Raw genomic sequence first — 20,465 nt, forward strand, 5'->3', positions numbered from 1 at the left:
AGTTGACTCGCCGATCGGCCAGGTTAAAAGATTTTGATGGGGCGCCTGAGCAAAATCTCCTGTCAGGGCTGAATTGGCAGAAGGAGGTAGAAATCCTATTGTTTCTACCTCCTTATCTGCCGTTTCAGCCCTGAACGTTACTGGCGGATTTAACGATCTTTCTTGCGACAAGATCGCAAATCGCCACGTGTGTGGCCACCTTTACAGTCAGATTGGTACATGTGCAATGACCCCAGAACTCTAGGCCTGATAAAAGCCCTCATGCTGAAGTAGACCGTACAGATGATATACTGATTCTTACAAAAGGAAGTCACTTCAGGGTAATTAAATTTGCAAACAAATGCATTTCTTGTCCAAGGTGTTTGTGAATAACAGTTCAGTCACATTAGATTCATAACCGCAGCTTCTCCCAGCCACACCCAACCCACTCTGTCTCTATAGCAACCCTGACAAACTTTTTAACTAGATGTATCTTGCAAACAAATGGCAATGCTGTTTCTATGTAATGATGCAACTGAAGAGAAATATTTCAACTCCCTGACAGGGTGCCAGTGGGAAACTCCATGAGGGCACCAATGAGTTGTGGGCTAAAGGGATCCCAAGTGGTTTCCTACAGTTCCCAGTCACTTTGGAGCAGTGCTAACTGTAATGTGTTTTGCAAATACAAACTACACAGTTTCCAGGTTTCTGTGATGAAATATATTTTCTTAATTCCCACAAGGCAACTTGATATGTGTGCCGTATTTTACAACTTTTATCCATTCTTCCTAGTCTGCCACTCTAAATATTTACTTATTTTCTGCTGGCTCTTAAGGGTTCATTTATGTATCCCCGGGGCACAAGGGCTAGAGTGCTAAGGAATCCCCCATAGTGCTCACTTAACAAGACTTTGCACACCAGGGCATGCTGCAATATGCACCAGTGGATTAAAGATATGGCAGAGAGCAGTGTCTTGGTGGTACAGGCCAGCCCTGTCCTAACCACCTGCCATAGGGTAGATGGTAAGTACAGAGCCCTGAACGCTCTGACACTCTTAAACTTGCCCCCACATGCCCTCTCTCCTGTTCCTCAGCATTACAGTACTGACCAGTGCAGTCCATACTGCATTTGAGGGGCAAGTGGCGGGTCTCTGTGCTCCATTTTGGACCTGTGGCAGTGCTAAAAGACAAGAATGCAATGTGCAAAAATGTCAGACTGCAGGCTTTTTTGCAATTTGCACACTCTGCACACTTTTGTGTTCTACTGACTCTTTCAGTAGTGTTACAAGGAGTGCTGTATGTAATTTGCACAACCCTGAGGAATATACTGGATATCTAACAGTGGGTATATAGTAGGCCTGCTACATGCCACCCCCACCCACTCTTATGGATAATAAATGAGGCAGTGCTGTATTTATTATGTAAACTCAGATCTTTGCAATTCATTTTGGAGAACAAAGACCTGTGACTATTCTAAATAGTACCAGGGCAGTGTGCAGGTGTGCAAAAAAACATGGCGGTTTGTGTCAGGTTTCTGTACTTTGCACCCTGCCCTGTAATTTGTAAATAAGGCTTGTATTCACATAAGGCTTACTTTCCTATGTATTAACTAGCATTTGTGCCAGTTTCATTTAAACAAAAAGGTAAAAACTGTGTCTTTTTTCCTCTGAAGCTAGTATTCTATTTTAATCAGAAGTACTTAAACTGCAAGACTGGACAAATGCTCTTACAAATGTGCATAAGGTCTAATACATATAAATACAGCAGAATTTCCCACTTTATTTAGACTTTGTATAGAAAATTAGCAAATAGTTATGGACAATTAAACAGCACAGATGCAATTTAAGCTATTTTTATTACAACACAATGATCTCAGTAAAAGGCAAAATCTCCATAAAATTGTAGTTAATTATATGCATTTAGATTCTTTCTATCAAACAGAGAACTAATAGAAGACTATTTTTTGCTCTTTCATGAAACTGCCTGGACTGAAAAATAACCAATAATAAAACCACACCTGTATTAAATATAAGGATATTAGATGTTGCCAAGGTGTTCTATGATCATATTAAGACATGTAGTGGCAGCCCGAGTGCTTTAATACAGGTCATAGAACTCCGAGACAACTTGTGATATTTCATGTGATGCTCAAGGTTCATTGACTCAAGTTAGGCTAAATATTATGATTATATATAAATTATATAAATAATACATTTAAAATAGATATGAACATTAAATACATAGTGAACTATATGGTTATGTTTGTCACTCTCTGATGTCAGAGAGTGATCAATATATTTCACTTATTATATGGTCTCTCTGTAGTTGGACACGCTTAACTGATATATATATACTTGAGATACAGGATGCAATGAAATACTCAGTGATCTGTGAAAAAACAGTACCTTGGGCTTATCCTCTTATACTATTTATTGGTGGATGATGCTTGAAATATTTCCATTATCTGCAGTCCAGCCAATAACTGTCCAGTCCATAACCAGTGGACATGGATTCATGCATTCAAATGGTTCGCTGAAACCATGAAATGCAATTTTATTGGGTATTTTATTACCCAATTTTTATTTTATTATAACATCTATACCATAAATGTATTTAAAAGTCTCCTCTTTCAGTCATATCTTGCCTGTCCGTCCTCTATGCCTGAGGCATAGACATGGAAGAGTCAAATACCTGACATAATTTGACAGTATTTGACATTCCTAGATGTCACTGCCCTTCTCTTTTCCCCCTCCCTCCTCATTGTCTATAATTGTGTAGCCTGTGCATGGGCATGGGGGCCAGATCCCCCATTCTGGTGCATACACAGATTTCGGGGTGATATTACCCAATTAGATGGACAGCGTTTGTAAACAGCAGTTTTCAGATCTTGCCACAGATTCTCGATTGGATTTAGATCTGGACTTTGACTGGGCTATTCTAACACATGGATATGTTTTGTTTTAAACCATTCCATTTTTGACCTGGCTTTATGTTTAGGGTCGTTGTCCTGCTGGAAGGTGAACCTCCGCCCCAGTCTCAAGTCTTTTGCAGACTCCAAGAGGTTTTCTTCCAAGATTGCCCTGTATTTGGCTCCATCCATCTTCCCATCAACTCTGACCAGCTTCCCTGTCCCGTCTGAAGAGAAGCACCCCCAGAGCATGATGCTGCCACCACCATATATGACAGTGGGGATGGTGTGTTCAGAGTGATGTGCAGTGTTACTTTTCTGTCACACATAGCGTTTTGCATTTTGGCCAAAAAGTTCCATTTTGGTCTCATCTGACCAGAGCACCTTCTTCCACATGTTTGCTGTGTCCCCCACATGGCTTGTGGCTTGAACTGCAATCGGGACTTCTTATGGTTTTCTGTTAACAATTGCTCTCTTCTTGCCACTCTTCCATAAAGGCCAACTTTGTGCAGTGCACGACTAATAGTTGTCCTATGGACAGATTCCCCCACCTGAGCTGTAGATCTCTGCAGCTCGTCCAGAGTCACCATGGGCCTCTTGGCTGTATTTCTGATCAGCGCTCTCCTTGTTCGGCCTGTGAGTTTAGGTGGACGGCCTTGTCTTGGTAGGTTTACAGTTGTGCCATACTCTTTCCATTTCTGAATGATCGCTTGAACAGTGCTCCGTGGAACGTTCAAGGCTTTGGAAATCTTTTTGTAGCCTAAGCCTGCTTTAAATTTCTCAATAACTTTATCCCTGACCTGTCTGGTGTGTTCTTTGGACTTCATGGTGTTGTTGCTCCCAATATTCTCTTAGACAACCTCTGAGGCCATCACAGAGCAGCTGTATTTGTACTGACATTAGATTACACACAGGTGCACTCTATTTATTCATTAGCACTCATCAGGCAATGTCTATGGGCAACTGACTGCACTCAGACCAAAGGGGGCTGAATAATTACGCACACCCCACTTTGCAGTTATTTATTTGTAAAAAATGTTTGGAATCATGTATGATTTTCGTTCCACTTCTCACGTGTACACCACTTTGTATTGGTTTTTCATGTGGAATTCCAATAAAATTGATTCATGTTTGTGGCTGGAATGTGACAAAATGTGGAAAAGTTCAAGGGGGCCGGATACATTTGCAAGCCACTGTATATGGTGTAAGTAAAGTTTATTTTTTTCAACTAACACTATAGAAAAGTATTTGTAATTATTTCTATGGGTGACAGGTCCCATTTTGACCATTAGGCAGGGGTGACCAAAAAATTCATAAGACAAAGACAAAATGTCCTCTGCATTCACCCATTATTAATATATGTGGGATATTAAGCTACCAGAAACACCCTTTCCTTTAAACAAGTCATTCCTGGTCTGGCCAGTCCTACACTCACTTTTATTTATTAAGAAATCTACTGTTTCATTAAATATTTTTCACAGGGACTAAGTTTTAATTGCTTTCAAGGTTAAAACCCCCAAATGGTTTCCCTTTTTACTGGCGGCTACTGGGATCACCTGACTGTAGCTGGGACGGGAGGAAGCTACAACATGGTTGGCCACTGCTCTTGTATAAACTATAGCAAAAAAAAGAAAGTTGTTCCACTAAAATTTAAACTATTACGCAGGGGCCTAATAAGGCTGTGACAACGAAGACTAAAAAGTTTCTCTGTTCCAGCCTGGGATATAAGGCAAGTAATTATAATCACTGGGGTAGGAGCCTAACATATGTGTCCGGGGCTCTGATACTAAATTTGTGACCCCTGCAGGCCCCCTATGGGGGGGGGGGGGTAGGGCAGTTATACTTGGATTTGCCATGTTTTTAATATTATTGGGCACTGCCCATGCTAGTCAGTGTGTTCTTACTGCTTTCTGTGATATTGACACAACAGTGGCAGTAATGACAAGATGGAGTGAGCTAATGCTATCTACCATACCTACTCTACTGTGGTGTCGAGAACAAATGGAATGTAAGCAGTGACATTTAGTACATTGGTTATGCACACTTCAGCAATTATACTCTCCTCTTCTCTTCTTAGTCATTAGAAATACTTGACATGGATATCCCTAACTCATGCTGTGTTAAGTGTCCTTTAGTGAATTGATGAGAAGAATTCTGCTTTATGACCATGCTAATGAGGAGTATTGCTGCACATGTAATCATGCAGTTTATATGTGTATCTATTTTATTATAAATGCCTAATTTTGTGTAAATAAGTAAATATGCCAAAATGATGGGGTCAACAAGCAGTTCACAATGGCACAGGATCACAATTCTTCCATTTGAGCCACTGAATTAATTTTCCGATTTATATGTGTGGCCTGATTGCACTAACATCCAACTGATTGTCATGTGGGTGATCGGTTGGATATCCAGCAATTCTCCCTTTGTGGACAATTTTGATTTAATTTGCTCAATGTGTAATAGTCCTATTTTATTGCCAGTTGGTAATCTAAAATGTACACTAGATCCACATGCATTTGGCAGCCAAAAGATAGCCTAAAAGCCTAAAGCCCATGTCAGTTTATGACAATGAAGTGTCCACATTAGTGGCTTAAAATTGAGTCTAATAAAGTTTGAACAGTTTAATTCTTCATGGCTTGCAGGAGTCCTTCTCTCATCTGTTGTGCTGCTACATTATTGTGGGAGTAATTGGTTCAAACAGTCACAGTAATTTACAAACACAAGCGCAGTTGCCTCCACCTCAACATTTACTCAGTGCATTACTATGGCTGCATATTAGCATCTGTTTTGGTCAATAGTGTGCAAATTGTGGTGCATATTTTTCCTAAGCATTGTGTTTGAATGTCATCACTTCCAGCATATCATGTCAATAGTGACGTGTCCAATTCCCTTGCCACAATCTAAAAAATGAGCCTTGGAATTACAAGAAGGTCCTTGCAATCCCCAGAAAATGCAAAGGAACATAGGTGTGTGCTTAATGCGCCAATGCTTGCGCAGTGCTTTGCACCCTACTGGCCTCCTGTGGCACAATCACCACAATGAGAAGCAGTGTCTAAGTAAGAAGGATGGGGTTGGTGCAAGGTGGTAATACATTAGCATGGTTTGTTTTACTCTTTTACATATATTGATAAAAGATTTGGTTTCCTAGGTAATGCTAACAAACCACCCTAGTGTAAGTTTCTCTTGTGTGTTCTGGGTAGGGTTGCTGTCATTTCTGGAAAAAAAGTACTGTCCTTCCTATATTTTTATCTTTCTTCCCTGTTAATAACATTGGCATCAAGCATCAAAAATACCAGCCAGATGGCAACCCTTTTTCTGGGGGAAATCAAATGAAAGGAACTGGTCATGGTTGGGAATTTAGTTGTGTAATGCAAGAGCATATTACTAAAAATATTGTACCCACTGCAGTGTGCAAAGAGTTATTTTTTATTCCCTTTTAAGGCAACAGATGCCCTTTTTAGAGGACCCCTGCCCTTTAAGCTGTGCAACATTTATTAGAGCTCACCAGGAGTTCTGACTAATTGGGTCTGCTAATGAAGCTTAGTGGTATCAGCACAGCATAGTCCAGCCTGCACGCTCAGAGGGACTCCAGCTCTGACAATTCCTTCCTCACCAAATTGAGCAGATTAAGTACCTGACAGTTGACCTTTCAATTATTCAGTTATTTTGTATTTATTTCTTTGTTGTCTATAGAAAAATACTTTGGTGCCTGGTGATATGAGTTTCTAAATGCCATTTGTATTCAGGCCACCCACAAGTTCAGAGCTGTCAAGAGGATCTTTGTTACTTGCATGACCCTGGCACAAAATTTTGTTGTTGGAAAACTCGGCAAAAGTGATCAAGGTATTTTTATATATTAAAGATATTGTGAGGATAGAAATTTTAAGTCATGGCAACTTAATTTTTGGTTCTTTTTGGATAGCTGTCCTACGAATCGTGATGTGCAGGTTTCTGATACCCAAAGGACCCATGGGTTTAAGGGTGTTTGGGTAGAAAAGTGGGGTTGTTAGTGTGGACTTGTTTTTGACATCCCTGGCAGATTCAGGCTCACTTTAAAGTAAGGGTCCATGGGCTCAGATGGGTGCTGTCCCCAACAGGGTAGGTTAGGGTACGGTGCGGGTCATAGTTTTTGTTACCTGCAAATTGCTACAGTATTGTTTAATGACAACTACTATAGGCAGTGTTTGCCTGAGACTGTGAATGACAGGAAAAATACTACTATGACGAAAGTCAAGGGACCAGGGCAATGATATCTTGCCATGTGCCATATTCTTAGCTTTACTATAAGATTAAAACACATAAATCTCTATTTTGTGTGTGTTAATTCTCAATTGAAGCGAGTTAGTATTTCTCTTCCATGATTCTCTCCCATTCTTAGGGGTGCCAGTTTTAATCAACATAGATAGAACATCTTATCATCTTCTTTATTAACTGTCATCTCAATGTAGCAATATCATAAAATCGTTCTGCATAATTAATTAGAGGGCACGCTTTACACAGCCTGATATATTGGTTATGTCTTCATCTGGACAAGTGTCTTCTAATCAAGCAAGAAATACACGAATACACCCTACACAGAAACAGCAACTGCGTTATATTTGCCACATTAACACCTTTGTTCAATAAATGTCTTGACTAAAGCTCAATATTCATACCTAGAAATAAAACATACTGGTATGGGTTCCAAAAACCTGTTCCAAAGTACAGGAAAGCCATCTCTCAAAGAGCCCATTTAAAAAAATGTGTATTTTTAAAGCTTATTTCCTTTTCTCTATATTAATAAAACAGTACCTTGTAATTTATGGTAACTAAGCTGCATGTATTCATATTGGTAGCAAAACAATCATTCATTGTTCATTCAGTCATTGGGTCTATTTAATGTCTAAATGATTTTTAGCAGACTTAAGGTATGGAGATACAAATTACAGGAAGAGCCCCTATCTGAAAGATTCCTGCATTAGAGATAATAGATCCTTTGCCTGTATTAGTAGTGGAGTGTGTGGGTAGGGTTACCACCTAGCCGGTAAAGACCGTGCTTCATGCCAATGTTATTAATAGGTAAGAAATATTCAATTAAAGGAAGGCCCTTATTTTCTGCCATATAATGTGGCAACCCTATGTGCTGGAGTTGGTATGGCCTGGTGTTATGGGAAAGGGGGTTTTGCAGGTATAAAATGCGCAGAGTTGTGGTGTAGCCCAGGCCCGGAACTAGGGGTAGGTAGAAGAGACACATGCCTCAAGCACAACTGTGGGGGGCACTAGGCATGTGTCATTGTTTGCACTGGTATGAACTTACTTTATGAAGTGGAGACAGAGTGGAGAAATGCGTGATCAGTGTATGGTGATGGGGAAAAACCATTGTTCTTTGCCCTGGCCCTACCAGTGCTTTAAAACACTTTAAAACATACCCATGGATATATATCATCTATATATCAGACTATTTGCCTAGGGTCTTTATGAGAAGTGATATTAAAGAAAGTTCAGAAGTCAACAGTAAATGATTAATTACTCAGATGTCAAAAAAAAAGTATGGGACCTGCTGTACATAATTTTAGGCATTCTGCCACTTTTTTAAATTGATATAAAGAGCCACAACCACAAAGATAGTGTTATTGGATTTCATCTATAGATATGCATATAGCATGATGATCATATAGCATTTGGAGGAGAGCCAACCTGTGATAAACCAATTAGTTAATTATGCACGGAGAGCAAATGGAAAGCCAATACCTTGACCAGAGCTATCACAGCTTAGGATATTATATATATTTATTGAACGTGACATATGTGCTGTAAAGTTCAAAATGCTAAAATCTGTAATTCAGAGAGAGTAAAGATATCCCTATGTGGAGATATTTGACATGTTTTTGTGTTGCTCCCACTACCAGATATTTATTCCTCTAGTGCAACCAGGTGACATTTGTTGTGTGTTTCTCATGGCCAGAAAGCATGACTCACTGACTGAAATACAGCTGTGAATGAGTCAGTTGGGTGCCTCGAGGGGAACGGCTTGTTTCGGGGAGCAGAGTGAGTACTAGAAAACTGATTCTGTTTGGAGGGTGAAAGAGGTAGTTCACATTTAAAGGAGAAGGAAAGGTAAAAACTAAGTAAGCTTTATCAGAAAGGTCTATGTAAATACAGCCATAAGCACTTACAGAAACGCTGCACTGAGTCCTCTATCAAAAGAAACACAGGATTTTTTTGTCTCTTTTTTTGTAAACATGATGTTCCAGTGTCTGAATTCCTCTCTCAGAAACATCCTTAATTCCCGTGTCCAAACGGAGAAAGCTTCTAAAGCTGCTTACTCAGGCATGGTAATGGTTTCTGCAGCATAAATATAGTGTTCTAGGTGGCACTAATGTGGCAAATCTATTGGCAAATTTTAAGTATGTTACAGAATGGCAGATTCGTAGCAACTTTTCAGTTGGTCTTTATTTTTGTACTTTTTGAATTATTTGCCTTCTTTTGACTCTTTCCATCTTTCAAATGTGGGTCACTGACCCCAACAACCGAAAAACAATTACTCTGTATGGCTACAATTTTATTGTTTTTCTACTCTCCGTTACTTATCTTTCTACTCAGGCCCTCTCCTATTCATTTTCCTGTCTCTCATTCAAATCACTGTCTGGTTTCTATGGTAAATTGGACCCTAGCAACTGGAGAGCTGCTGAGCAAAAAGCTAAATAATTCCAAAACCACAAAATATAAAAAATGCAGACCAATTGCAAATTGTCTAATAATTTCATTCTCTACATCAGTGCTGTCCAACTTCTGCAGTGCCAAGGGCCGGAATTTCTCTCGCATACAAGCTTTGGCCACTCCCCTATTTTAAACCACACCCACTTCAAACCCCATTTTATCACAATGGTCGCTGCAGGGATATCAACCATCATTCATATGTTTAAGAATTATGTCATATTAAGACACACCCTTAAATCCATATGCCTCCCCTGTGGATAGCACAGCCACCCCCAGCATATAATTACACAACTTAGAGACCATTTAATGGCTATTTCCAACTGCTAACAAACTCCCAGAACAAACCCCTGCCAGGTTCACCTCGCATAGGCAGCATAGGGCAGGCAGAGTATGGCACACAGGCAGCTTAGGGCAGGCAGAGTGTGGCACACACAAGCAGGACTCTGCCTGTCCTATGCTGCCTGTGTGTGTCATACTCTGCTTGTCCTATGCTGCCTGTGTGTGCCATACCCTCCCTGCCCTATGCTTCCTATGTGCCATACTATGCCTACCCTATGCTGTCTGTGTGTGCCATATACACAAGCAGCATAGGCCAGGCAGTATATACAATGTCTGAGGTGTGAATCTGAGGTGATAACCATGCAGGGGGCCAGTTAATCTCAGTACTGATACCATTTAAAGCTTACACAAAATTAAGACATCAAAGCAGCCAGACAGGTGGGGGGCAACACAGAGGGGGGTCGAGGGCCGCATGCGGCCCGCGGGCCGCCAGTTGGACAGCACTGCTACATCATACTAAAATGAATTTTAAGGTGAACAACCCCTTTAAGCAGCATGAGTCTTTGAAATGTTTGAGTAACGTCCAGCTGAATTTCAGCGAGACGCGTCGTCTGTCTGTAGTTGACAGATACACAACACGCGTTAGTTGGTTGCACCGGGGGGGAGAATGTTATGTTAATCATTTTGACTGAGAGCTATTATATAATTGTATAATTACATATAATGAAGCAGTTCTATACAATCTGCATTGCAGACACCCTTGCCAAAGTACAACAGCACCACATTCATCATTAGCTTTCAGAGCAAGAGCTACACAGTTGTTATGTACATGTAACCTTCTCAATTGGCGAGGCTGATAATGGAAGCTAATTACCGCAGCTTTAGTTGATTTATGTCACATTTTTTCCCCTTCCACTGGAAACTCTCTTTATGATAAAGATTAATAATTCAGAATGAGGAATATACCGGGTTATGAGAATGGCAGGGGAACAATACCATTTTAAATATAGATGCATTGCAAGACCAGTGATTTAATCTGAGTGTTATATTGTACTTATTGCCTGGCAGGGTGCTCGCTGCCTGACGATAACAACTTGAAGCTTCAACAATCCAGCTTCTGTCTTCCATTATACTCTTATCTATTGTGAAGACGCAGCTTTATTCTGCCCAGCAGACAGTGATTATAAAGCTCCATTAACTCACTATCTGCATGTGTACTCGTGACAGTGCATAAACTTGATTACATTGCTGCCAGTGACAGTTGCAGAGCTGCACTGACAATCCAATGTTTGTAGAGATGAGGGCAAATCAATGAAGATGATATTTATATAAGTTTGGTGGGCACTGATAAAAGCAAGGGGAGACAATTTGTATAGCTTTTATTGTGTCCTTTGCTAGTAAAAGTACCCATATATTGACTTGGTAACAATTGAATACTCCAAGAAACATCGGAGAAGCGAGGATATCCACTTAAAAAACGACTTTATTCATCCATTAAGGCCTAGGCATGATGTTTTTAATGGATGAATAAAGTCATTTTTTAAGTGGATATCTTCGCTTCTCCGGTGTTTCTTGGAGTCTTCAATTGTTACTTGGTTTATCTCCCTTAAGCTACCGTTTTGGGGCTCCAAGCACCCGGACCACTTTTGGAATACGCTGAGTCTTCACTAACTAAAAGTTAACATCGTTTTGCTGTGGTTTGTGACTTCTGATGCACTAGTGACGGACCCAGGGTTTATATACCTGGGTCTCTTTTCTCACTTGGTACGAACCGAATCATTTAACTCAGCATAGTAATGTTTTTGGCTATATTGAGTCTAATGTGACTTAATTTTGGTTATTTATTGACTTGGATGATGATGATGACTTGAAGGATCTAAATCAGTGCTTCTCAACCTTCCTAATGCCGCAACCCTTTAATACAGTTCCTCATGTTGTGGTGACCCCCAACCATAAAATTATTCCTAAAGCCATTGGAAATATGTGTTTTCCAATGGTCTTAGGCGACCCCTGTGAAAGGGTTGTTCAATCCCCAAAGGGGTCCCGACCCACAGGTTGAGAACCATTGATCTAAATGAACAGTGTGAAAACTGTCCTAAAGAACAGTGAATCTGGGGAAAATATAGTGCTTAAACAGAGGAGTTGAGTTCATTTATGATGGGTGGGGCAGAGTTCATGCCTCCATGTTCTCTGCACTATGCACCTTGCCCTGTGGAAAACACCTGTGGGTACAGGTCTTTGGAATGTAGATCAGGGACCTGCACTTTTGTCAAAGAGTACATTGTTACCTGCGTTCAGCAGTGCCATATTCAAGAGGGGCATGCTGGGCAAGGCATGTATACCCATATATATACCCAATTCCTTCCCCATATGCCCTTAACTTGTGTATCAGTCAAACATTATAGACGTTAATCCAGCACAAGGTGCCGAGCACTATGGGGTGCCGTTAGTCCGAAGTACATGTTGTCTGCAAAAATACACTCTGTATACAAAGAACAATCCCCAGTACACAGAATGAATGTGTGGCCGTATACACTGGTAACAAATATACAAAAGACTGAGAATAAAATAAATTTTATGCACAAAAACATATTATATTACAAACTCCATTCTGTAAATTTTAACAAGCAAAAAAATGCTTGTGACAAAAAAGAAGATTCTATAGCACAAAATTCATTCTGTCAACAAAATGAATACTCATTTCCACAAAACTGATAAAATATCCATTCTGTGAAATTCTGTCAAATTACTGAACCAATAAGTAGCAAGTCTATTCATTATCCAATAACATGCAAATTTTAATTGAATTGTTTCTATAAAGTGTTGACCCTGCCCCCCCCTCCCGATATAGAGGGCACCTTCTATAATCTGCTGTGCTGCATAGCAATAACCATTAACAAAGAACACACACTCTTAAAAGGGCAGGTTCTTAAATGGATGGAGGCGAACTATAATGCTGTACTGATTCTGTGGTACAAAACTGATCTAATGATGTTTCTCTGGATTGTGCAGCTAAAAATCAGTTGTAAATTAAAGCATTCAAAACATAAATATGATACCTTGAGGTTAGTCAGCTATCCCCATCATTATAATAGGCCTAATATCCCCTCATTATTATTGCCCCCCTCTGTTTTATTTTAGAAAGATTCTTCCTCAAGCTAAGGGAGGAGGAGTAGGACCTTGAGGGGCAAATTGGTGACATGGAGGGTGTGAGACAGCAATGTATGGGGAGGATTGGTGATACAGAAGGAGTTGGACCAGTGATATACAGTAGATGGGCAGGCTGGAGGCCAAGCAACAGAAACCTTGTATGGGCAATAACAACCTGGCTTGATTAGGAATTTTGGCCAGTTTGAGGGTAGGCCGGAGGTAGAATGACAGGTAGACTGGTAAATTTGCAATGCTGGCCCTGGCCTTGGGTGGTATTTTACTAGCTAGGCTGGCAAAATACTGGCCAGGTAGCAACCCTACCCCTGACAAGTCAATAAAAAACAAAAAAAAGATATTAATAGCATTATAATTTGCAGAATAACCACTCATGTGGGGGCCCCTCGGTATAGTAAAATATACCAAACAGATATTTATGGTAGCAGTGTAACTCAGTATATGTGAGGCACTTATATATACACCAGTGAGTAGAGCACAAACACATATAACATAAGCTCCTCCCTCCAAGGATACCAGCTGACATATCTTTACACTGCAATATGAAGTTGCACAAGTTTGCATAATTCCCCCACAGTAGTAGAGACCCTAATAAGCTTTGTAGCCTTTAAAGCCTTCTAAAGTTTATATGCATGGTGCCTTTTTCTAATACAGGTATGGGATCTGTTATCCGGAAACCCATTATCCAGAAAGTTCCGAAATACGGAATGGCCGTCTCCCATAGACTCCATTGTAACCAAATAATTCAAATTTTTAGAAATGATTTCCTTTTTCTCTGTTATAATAAAACAGTACCTTGTACTTGATCCCAACTAAGATATAATCAATCCTTGTTGAAGGCAAAACAATCCTATTGGGTTTACTCAATATTTACATGATTTTTTAGCAGACTTAAGGTATCAGAAAGATCCCTTATCCAGAAAACCCCAGGTCCTGAGCATTCTGGATAATAGGTCCCGTGCCTGTATTTGCTCAATATACCACCTGCTCTAAGCATGGGTTTATAGAATAATCTGTACAATCCTTTCTTAAAATGAACTGTCATGAGTTTTTTTTTAATTTTTTTTTGGGGGGGGGGGGGTTGTATTTATTGTTCATACAAAACCATGTTGTTCATGGTCAGCCATGTTTTAGCTCATGTAAATTTAGGATTTTAACCACTAATAACTTGTATGAAAACTCTTGAAGGCAAGGATTTACTGACTATATAAAGTGCAGAAGAATATTTTGCTGCATTATTCAAACAAATACAAATTATGCAGCATGGCTTATATTGACTATAGATGTGGGTAAGGCCTTCACATTTTTATTTATACATCCTAGATATTGGTTTATTCTGTAGGAATATCTGTGGGGGTGCACTCAGTTCTGTTTTCTTTAATACGTATTCAGTTATTCTGAATTTATCATTTTTACAGAACACAAAATTAGAGAAGACTACATTGGGTCATTGAAGTTTTATCTAATATGTCTAAGTGAAAGGATTGTGATTGCTGTACAAACCCTATTTTAATTTTAGATTCTTATAGAGCGCTCCAAGTGATTTCTGTAATATGTCATCCATTACATTCATTTATTTTGAGTATAGCTTGACTTCTGTTACAGAGCAGATATGTTCTGATTCTGTTGCCTGTATGATCCTGACATCCTGCATTAAGGTTTAGATTTATGATGCCTTAAATTAATTAGAGAGCCATGAAGTGCACTTCATTCACTGATATTTTAATTATGCAAAAAGTAATAAATCAGGTTCGAGGGAATTGCTCAGCAGTTAATTACAGTTCTAGCAAAACAAACCTTCCAAATGGCTACTCACAGATATAATTCCAAGTAACTGAGCTAATGCTGCCCGGGCATTTATGCCCTGGTAAGGAGGAAAAATAATGAGGTTTTGTAAAATTTCATTTTAGATGTTGTTTGTATCCAAAAGAATTCAGCTTTGCAGGCCTATCAGTGGTGGGATATCCAGGAGAATTTAGCTTTGCAGGCCTATCAGTGGTGGGATATCCAGGAGAATTCATCTTTGCAGGCCTATCAGTGGTGGGATATCCAGAAGAATTCAGCTTTGCAGACCTATCAGTGGTGGGATATCCAGGAGAATTCATCTTTGCAGGCCTATCAGTGGTGGGATATCCAGGAGAATTCAGCTTTGCAGGCCTATCAGTGGTGGGATATCCAGGAGAATTCATCTTTGCAGGCCTATCAGTGGTGGGATATCCAGGAGAATTCAGCTTTGCAGGCCTATCAGTGGTAGGATATCCAGGAGAATTTAGCTTTGCAGGCCTATCAGTGGTGGGATATCCAGGAGAATTTAGCTTTGCAGGCCTATCAGTGGTGGGATATCCAGGAGAATTCATCTTTGCAGGCCTATCAGTGGTGGGATATCCAGGAGAATTTAGCTTTGCAGGCCTATCAGTGGTGGGGTATCCAGGAGAATTTAGCTTTGCAGGCCTATCAGTGGTGGGATATCCAGGAGAATTCAGCTTTGCAGGCCTATCAGTGGTAGGATATCCAGGAGAAATCAGCTTTGCAGGCCTATCAGTGGTGGGATATCCAGGAGAATTTAGCTTTGCAGGCCTATCAGTGGTGGGATATCCAGGAGAATTCATCTTTGCAGGCCTATCAGTGGTGGGATATCCAGGAGAATTCAGCTTTGCAGGCCTATCAGTGGTGGGATATCCAGGAGAATTTAGCTTTGCAGGCCTATCAGTGGTGGGATATCCAGGAGAATTCAGCTTTGCAGGCCTATCAGTGGTGGGATATCCAGGAGAATTCAGCTTTGCAGGCCTATGAGTGGTGGGATATCCAGGAGAATTCAGCTTTGCAGGCCTATCAGTGGTGGGACATCCAGGAGAATTCAGCTTTGCAGGCCTATCAGTGGTGGTAAATCCAGGAGAATTCATCTTTGCAAGCCTATCAGTGGTGGGATATCCAGGAGAATTCAGCTTTGCAGGCCTATCAGTGGTGGGATATCCAGGAGAATTCATCTTTGCAGGCCTATCAGTGGTGGTAAATCCAGGAGAATTCATCTTTGCAAGCCTATCAGTGGTGGGATATCCAGAAGAATTCAGCTTTGCAGACCTATCAGTGGTGGGATATCCAGGAGAATTCATCTTTGCAGGCCTATCAGTGGTGGTAAATCCAGGAGAATTCATCTTTGCAGGCCTATCAGTGGTGGTAAATCCAGGAGAATTCATCTTTGCAAGCCTATCAGTGGTGGGATATCCAGAAGAATTCAGCTTTGCAGACCTATCAGTGGTGGGATATCCAGGAGAATTTAGCTTTGCAGGCCTATCAGTGGTGGGATATCCAGGAGAATTTAGCTTTGCAGGCCTATCAGTGGTGGGATATCCAGGAGAATTCAGCTTTGCAGGCCTATCAGTGGTGGGATATCCAGGAGAATTCAGCTTTGCAGGCCTATGAGCGGTGGGATATCCAGGAGAATTCAGCTTTGCAGGCCTATCAGTGGTGGGATATCCAGGAGAATTCATCTTTGCAGGCCTATCAGTGGTGGGATATCCAGGAGAATTCAGCTTTGCGGGCCTATCAGTGGTGGGACATCCAGGAGAATTCAGCTTTGCAGGCCTATCAGTGGTGGTAAATCCAGGAGAATTCATCTTTGCAGGCCTATCAGTGGTGGGATATCCAGGAGAATTCATCTTTGCAAGCCTATCAGTGGTGGGATATCCAGGAGAATTCAGCTTTGCAGGCCTATCAGTGGTGGGATATCCAGGAGAATTCATCTTTGCAGGCCTATCAGTGGTGGGATATCCAGGAGAATTTAGCTTTGCAGACCTATCAGTGGTGGGATATCCAGGAGAATTCATCTTTGCAGGCCTATCAGTGGTGGGATATCCAGGAGAATTTAGCTTTGCAGGCCTATCAGTGGTGGGATATCCAGGAGAATTTAGCTTTGCAGGCCTATCAGTGGTGGGATATCCAGGAGAATTCAGCTTTGCAGGCCTATCAGTGGTGGGATATCCAGGAGAATTCAGCTTTGCAGGCCTATGAGTGGTGGGATATCCAGGAGAATTCAGCTTTGCAGGCCTATCAGTGGTGGGACATCCAGGAGAATTCAGCTTTGCAGGCCTATCAGTGGTGGTAAATCCAGGAGAATTCATCTTTGCAAGCCTATCAGTGGTGGGATATCCAGGAGAATTCATCTTTGCAGGCCTATCAGTGGTGGGATATCCAGGAGAATTCATCTTTGCAGGCCTATCAGTGGTGGGATATCCAGGAGAATTCAGCTTTGCAGGCCTATCAGTGGTAGGATATCCAGGAGAAATCAGCTTTGCAGGCCTATCAGTGGTGGGATATCCAGGAGAATTCAGCTTTGCAACCCTATCAGTGGTGGGATATCCAGGAGAATTCAGCTTTGCAGGCCTGTCAGTGGTGGGATATCCAGGAGAATTCAGCTTTGCAGGCCTGTCAGTGGTGGGATATCCAGGAGAATTCAGCTTTGCAAGCCTATCAGTGATGGGATATCCAGGAAAATTCAGCTTTGCAGGCCTATCAGTGGTGGGATATCCAGGAGAATTCAGCTTTGCAGGCCTGTCAGTGGTGGGATATTCAGGAGAATTCAGCTTTGCAACCCTATCAGTGGTGGGATATCCAGGAGAATTCAGCTTTGCAGGCCTGTCAGTGGTGGGATATCCAGGAGAATTCAGCTTTGCAGGCCTGTCAGTGGTGGGATATCCAGGAGAATTCAGCTTTGCAGGCCTGTCAGTGGTGGGGTATCCAGGATGCTTGCCTTTTACAATGAACCCAGCATGAAATCCTTTAGCTGTTCTGGCCTTTACCTGTATTCTCTTGGTCATCTGCCTCTCAAACGGTCATGTATCCCATGCGTGAACCATACATTTATTTGTATTTATAGAGTACTGTTAATTAAATCAATACATTCCAAAATAGATAAACAACAACACAACACGAGATACAATTGTACAGTTACATTAAGGATCCAGAGACACAAGAGGAAGGTGGCCCCTGCCCTTTAGAGCTTATCCTATAGAAAACTTCTTTGGAATGGTCATGTGAGCGTGTCTGGTTTTGGACATTTCTGTTTTGAGATGTGCCGTCAGATTCTCACTTGACTGCAACACAAAATATGTGTTTAGCAGATGGACCCAGGGTTGGTTTGGGGACCCCAGAGTTCCCAGATCTTCTTAGACAATAATGTAATAGTCGTTTACAGTGAAAGAAGATGAAAGAGAGATTTTGCTTGGTATCATAAATGTTTAAGGAATGTCCAACTTGCACCTTTACAAGAGTGGTCTACAATCCGTGGCTGGCTTGGAGGCAGGTTTTGGAGCCATAACCAAGCCTCCTGTAGGCTGTCAGTTCACATCGGGGCTACCATATTGACAATTACAGCCCTTATTTGGCAACACCCAGGAGCTTTTTATGCTTTTGTGTCTCCCTGATACTTTTTACATTGGAGTGTGGCTCATAGATCAAAACGGTTGAGGACCCCTGATCTAGGATAACTGCATATTTTGCCTTTTATGTTAAACTTCCCAGAATAATAACAAGATGTTTCATTACAGGGAAATAGCACATCCCACATGGTAACTGTTTTCACACATGCAGTGTTTCTTGACAAGGCGCGAGAATTCCCCGTATAGAGCAGCCCTTTCTCTTTGACAGGTCTCTATTTACTGTGACTGAATAATCATCTGTGTGAGTGAACTATTTATCTTTATAGGATTGTGGCTTTCAATGATTGAAATCCCATAGAAACATATTACTATAGTTCTGACATTGAACAGCTTCTAATAGCAAGTGTTATCTACAAGGGTCTTCCTAGAAGGGAAAGCTGCCACATAAAGCAGGATTTAACACTTTAATGGTGGTATATTCCACCTTAAAGAGGATATGCCACAAAAATGACAATTTAATATAAGCTATATCTCATGGAAATATGAAGTTTTCTAAATATAATTAATGAAAATACTGTACTGTTTCTGAAATAAGGTATTATTTATTTTATTTATTAAATTAAGTAATTAAGTTACTCTTCACTAAACTGCTCTCAGTCTTTCTTCATTCTCTTTTCATGCAGAAATCGCGGTCAGATTTAGTTTGTGTTCATCATTGCATTGATCTGTTGAAGTAATTTTCTGGTAACCATGCATTTTCTTCCCTACAGCCTTGCTTTACACCCCGACAGAACCCTTGTTGCCACTGGTCAGGTGGGAAAAGATCCGTACATATGTATATGGGATTCCTATACAGTGCAGACAGTTTCTATCCTGAAAGATGTACATACCCATGGCGTAGCAGGGCTGGCTTTCGATTCAGAAGGACAGGTTTGTACAGTATCTCAGCTAATGTGGCTTATTGCCTTTATTTGACTGGTAGTATATAGTCTGTTATGCTCATCATTTTCCTGCCCTGCAATATTAAGTCTTAAAGTGGGGTCTGGGAGGTATGTGGCTTGACAAAGGTCAAAACTAGGTAGCATAGTAGTTAAACAAATGCTTTGCTATGCCATTCATTGAATAAACTACCTCTTCTTCCAGCATTTGTAAAACCCCCTAACCCATCATTGTATCTGCCCTTTCTTGTATTGAGAATTCTACTCAATTATTTGGTATTTTGTCACATTTTTATTGAGCTATTGTATCTCTTTCCAAGTAAGTTTGGTATGATCCATGCCAGCTTGAAACTAAACCTTACCTCTTTGGGCACAGTGATAATTCATATTTGTAGTTGTGATCACTGATAACCAAATTAAAAGTACTTTGAGATGGGGACTCATATTCTGTCTCTTGACCTTGAAATATAGGCATCAGATTATGTTCTTTTATTTACACCTTTGGTTAAAACACAGAGTGGCCACTAATGAATCCAACTTTATACCGTGCTAGAAGCTCCCACTGTAACATTAATGGTAGTTGTCATGTCATGTACTTTTTGCTCTAGCGAGCCAGTTGTGTATTTCTGTGCGATTCCCCTAGCATATAGAAAATGGAATCTTTAGCTCTATACAAGCCACAAGCCCATATGTTATTAGATACACAACTCTTTTCTGCCTCACTGGACTGATTTGGATCATATGGCCACGCATCACGCATAGCCCAATGTATTACGCTTAGCTGAATATTTCAGAGACACACTGTGCCCTCTCTTGAAAACAAAACCTAATTTGGAAAATAAATTACTTATGCCTGATAAGCTGGTAATTGGGAAGCCTAGAAAGTAGTAAAAGGAGCTCTGATTTTTATTCAGATTGCTACCATTTGAATATGCTACAGGGCTCAAATTCAGCCGAACCTGTTGTGGAGGATTCAGTATTTTTCTGTCCCTAAAAAATTGTGTATTTGGTACATGGCTTTTTGGTAAACTGCAGCTTTTTGGGTCCCAGTTTGGGTCCCAGACTTCACAACAGATATATATTGCCCCTCAGATCAAAGAATAAGAGCTGGGAACAT

General features: G+C 40.7%; 1 protein-coding gene across 3 annotated transcripts in view; it reads left to right on the top strand.

Annotated features, from left to right (window-relative positions):
• The window catches only part of eml6 (echinoderm microtubule associated protein like 6), an 84,183-nt gene that overhangs the window by 3,258 nt on the left and 60,460 nt on the right, over window positions 1–20,465 (top strand). For all 3 annotated transcript variants that reach the window (XM_031903078.1, XM_031903079.1, XM_018094140.2), the window contains exon 3: window positions 19,181–19,340. In XM_031903078.1, coding sequence (XP_031758938.1) covers window positions 19,181–19,340 — 160 coding nt within the window. The remainder of the gene's footprint in view (window positions 1–19,180; window positions 19,341–20,465) is intronic.

This window comes from Xenopus tropicalis, chromosome 5, assembly GCF_000004195.4.
Source record: "Xenopus tropicalis strain Nigerian chromosome 5, UCB_Xtro_10.0, whole genome shotgun sequence".
Taxonomy (NCBI): Eukaryota; Metazoa; Chordata; class Amphibia; order Anura; family Pipidae; genus Xenopus; species Xenopus tropicalis.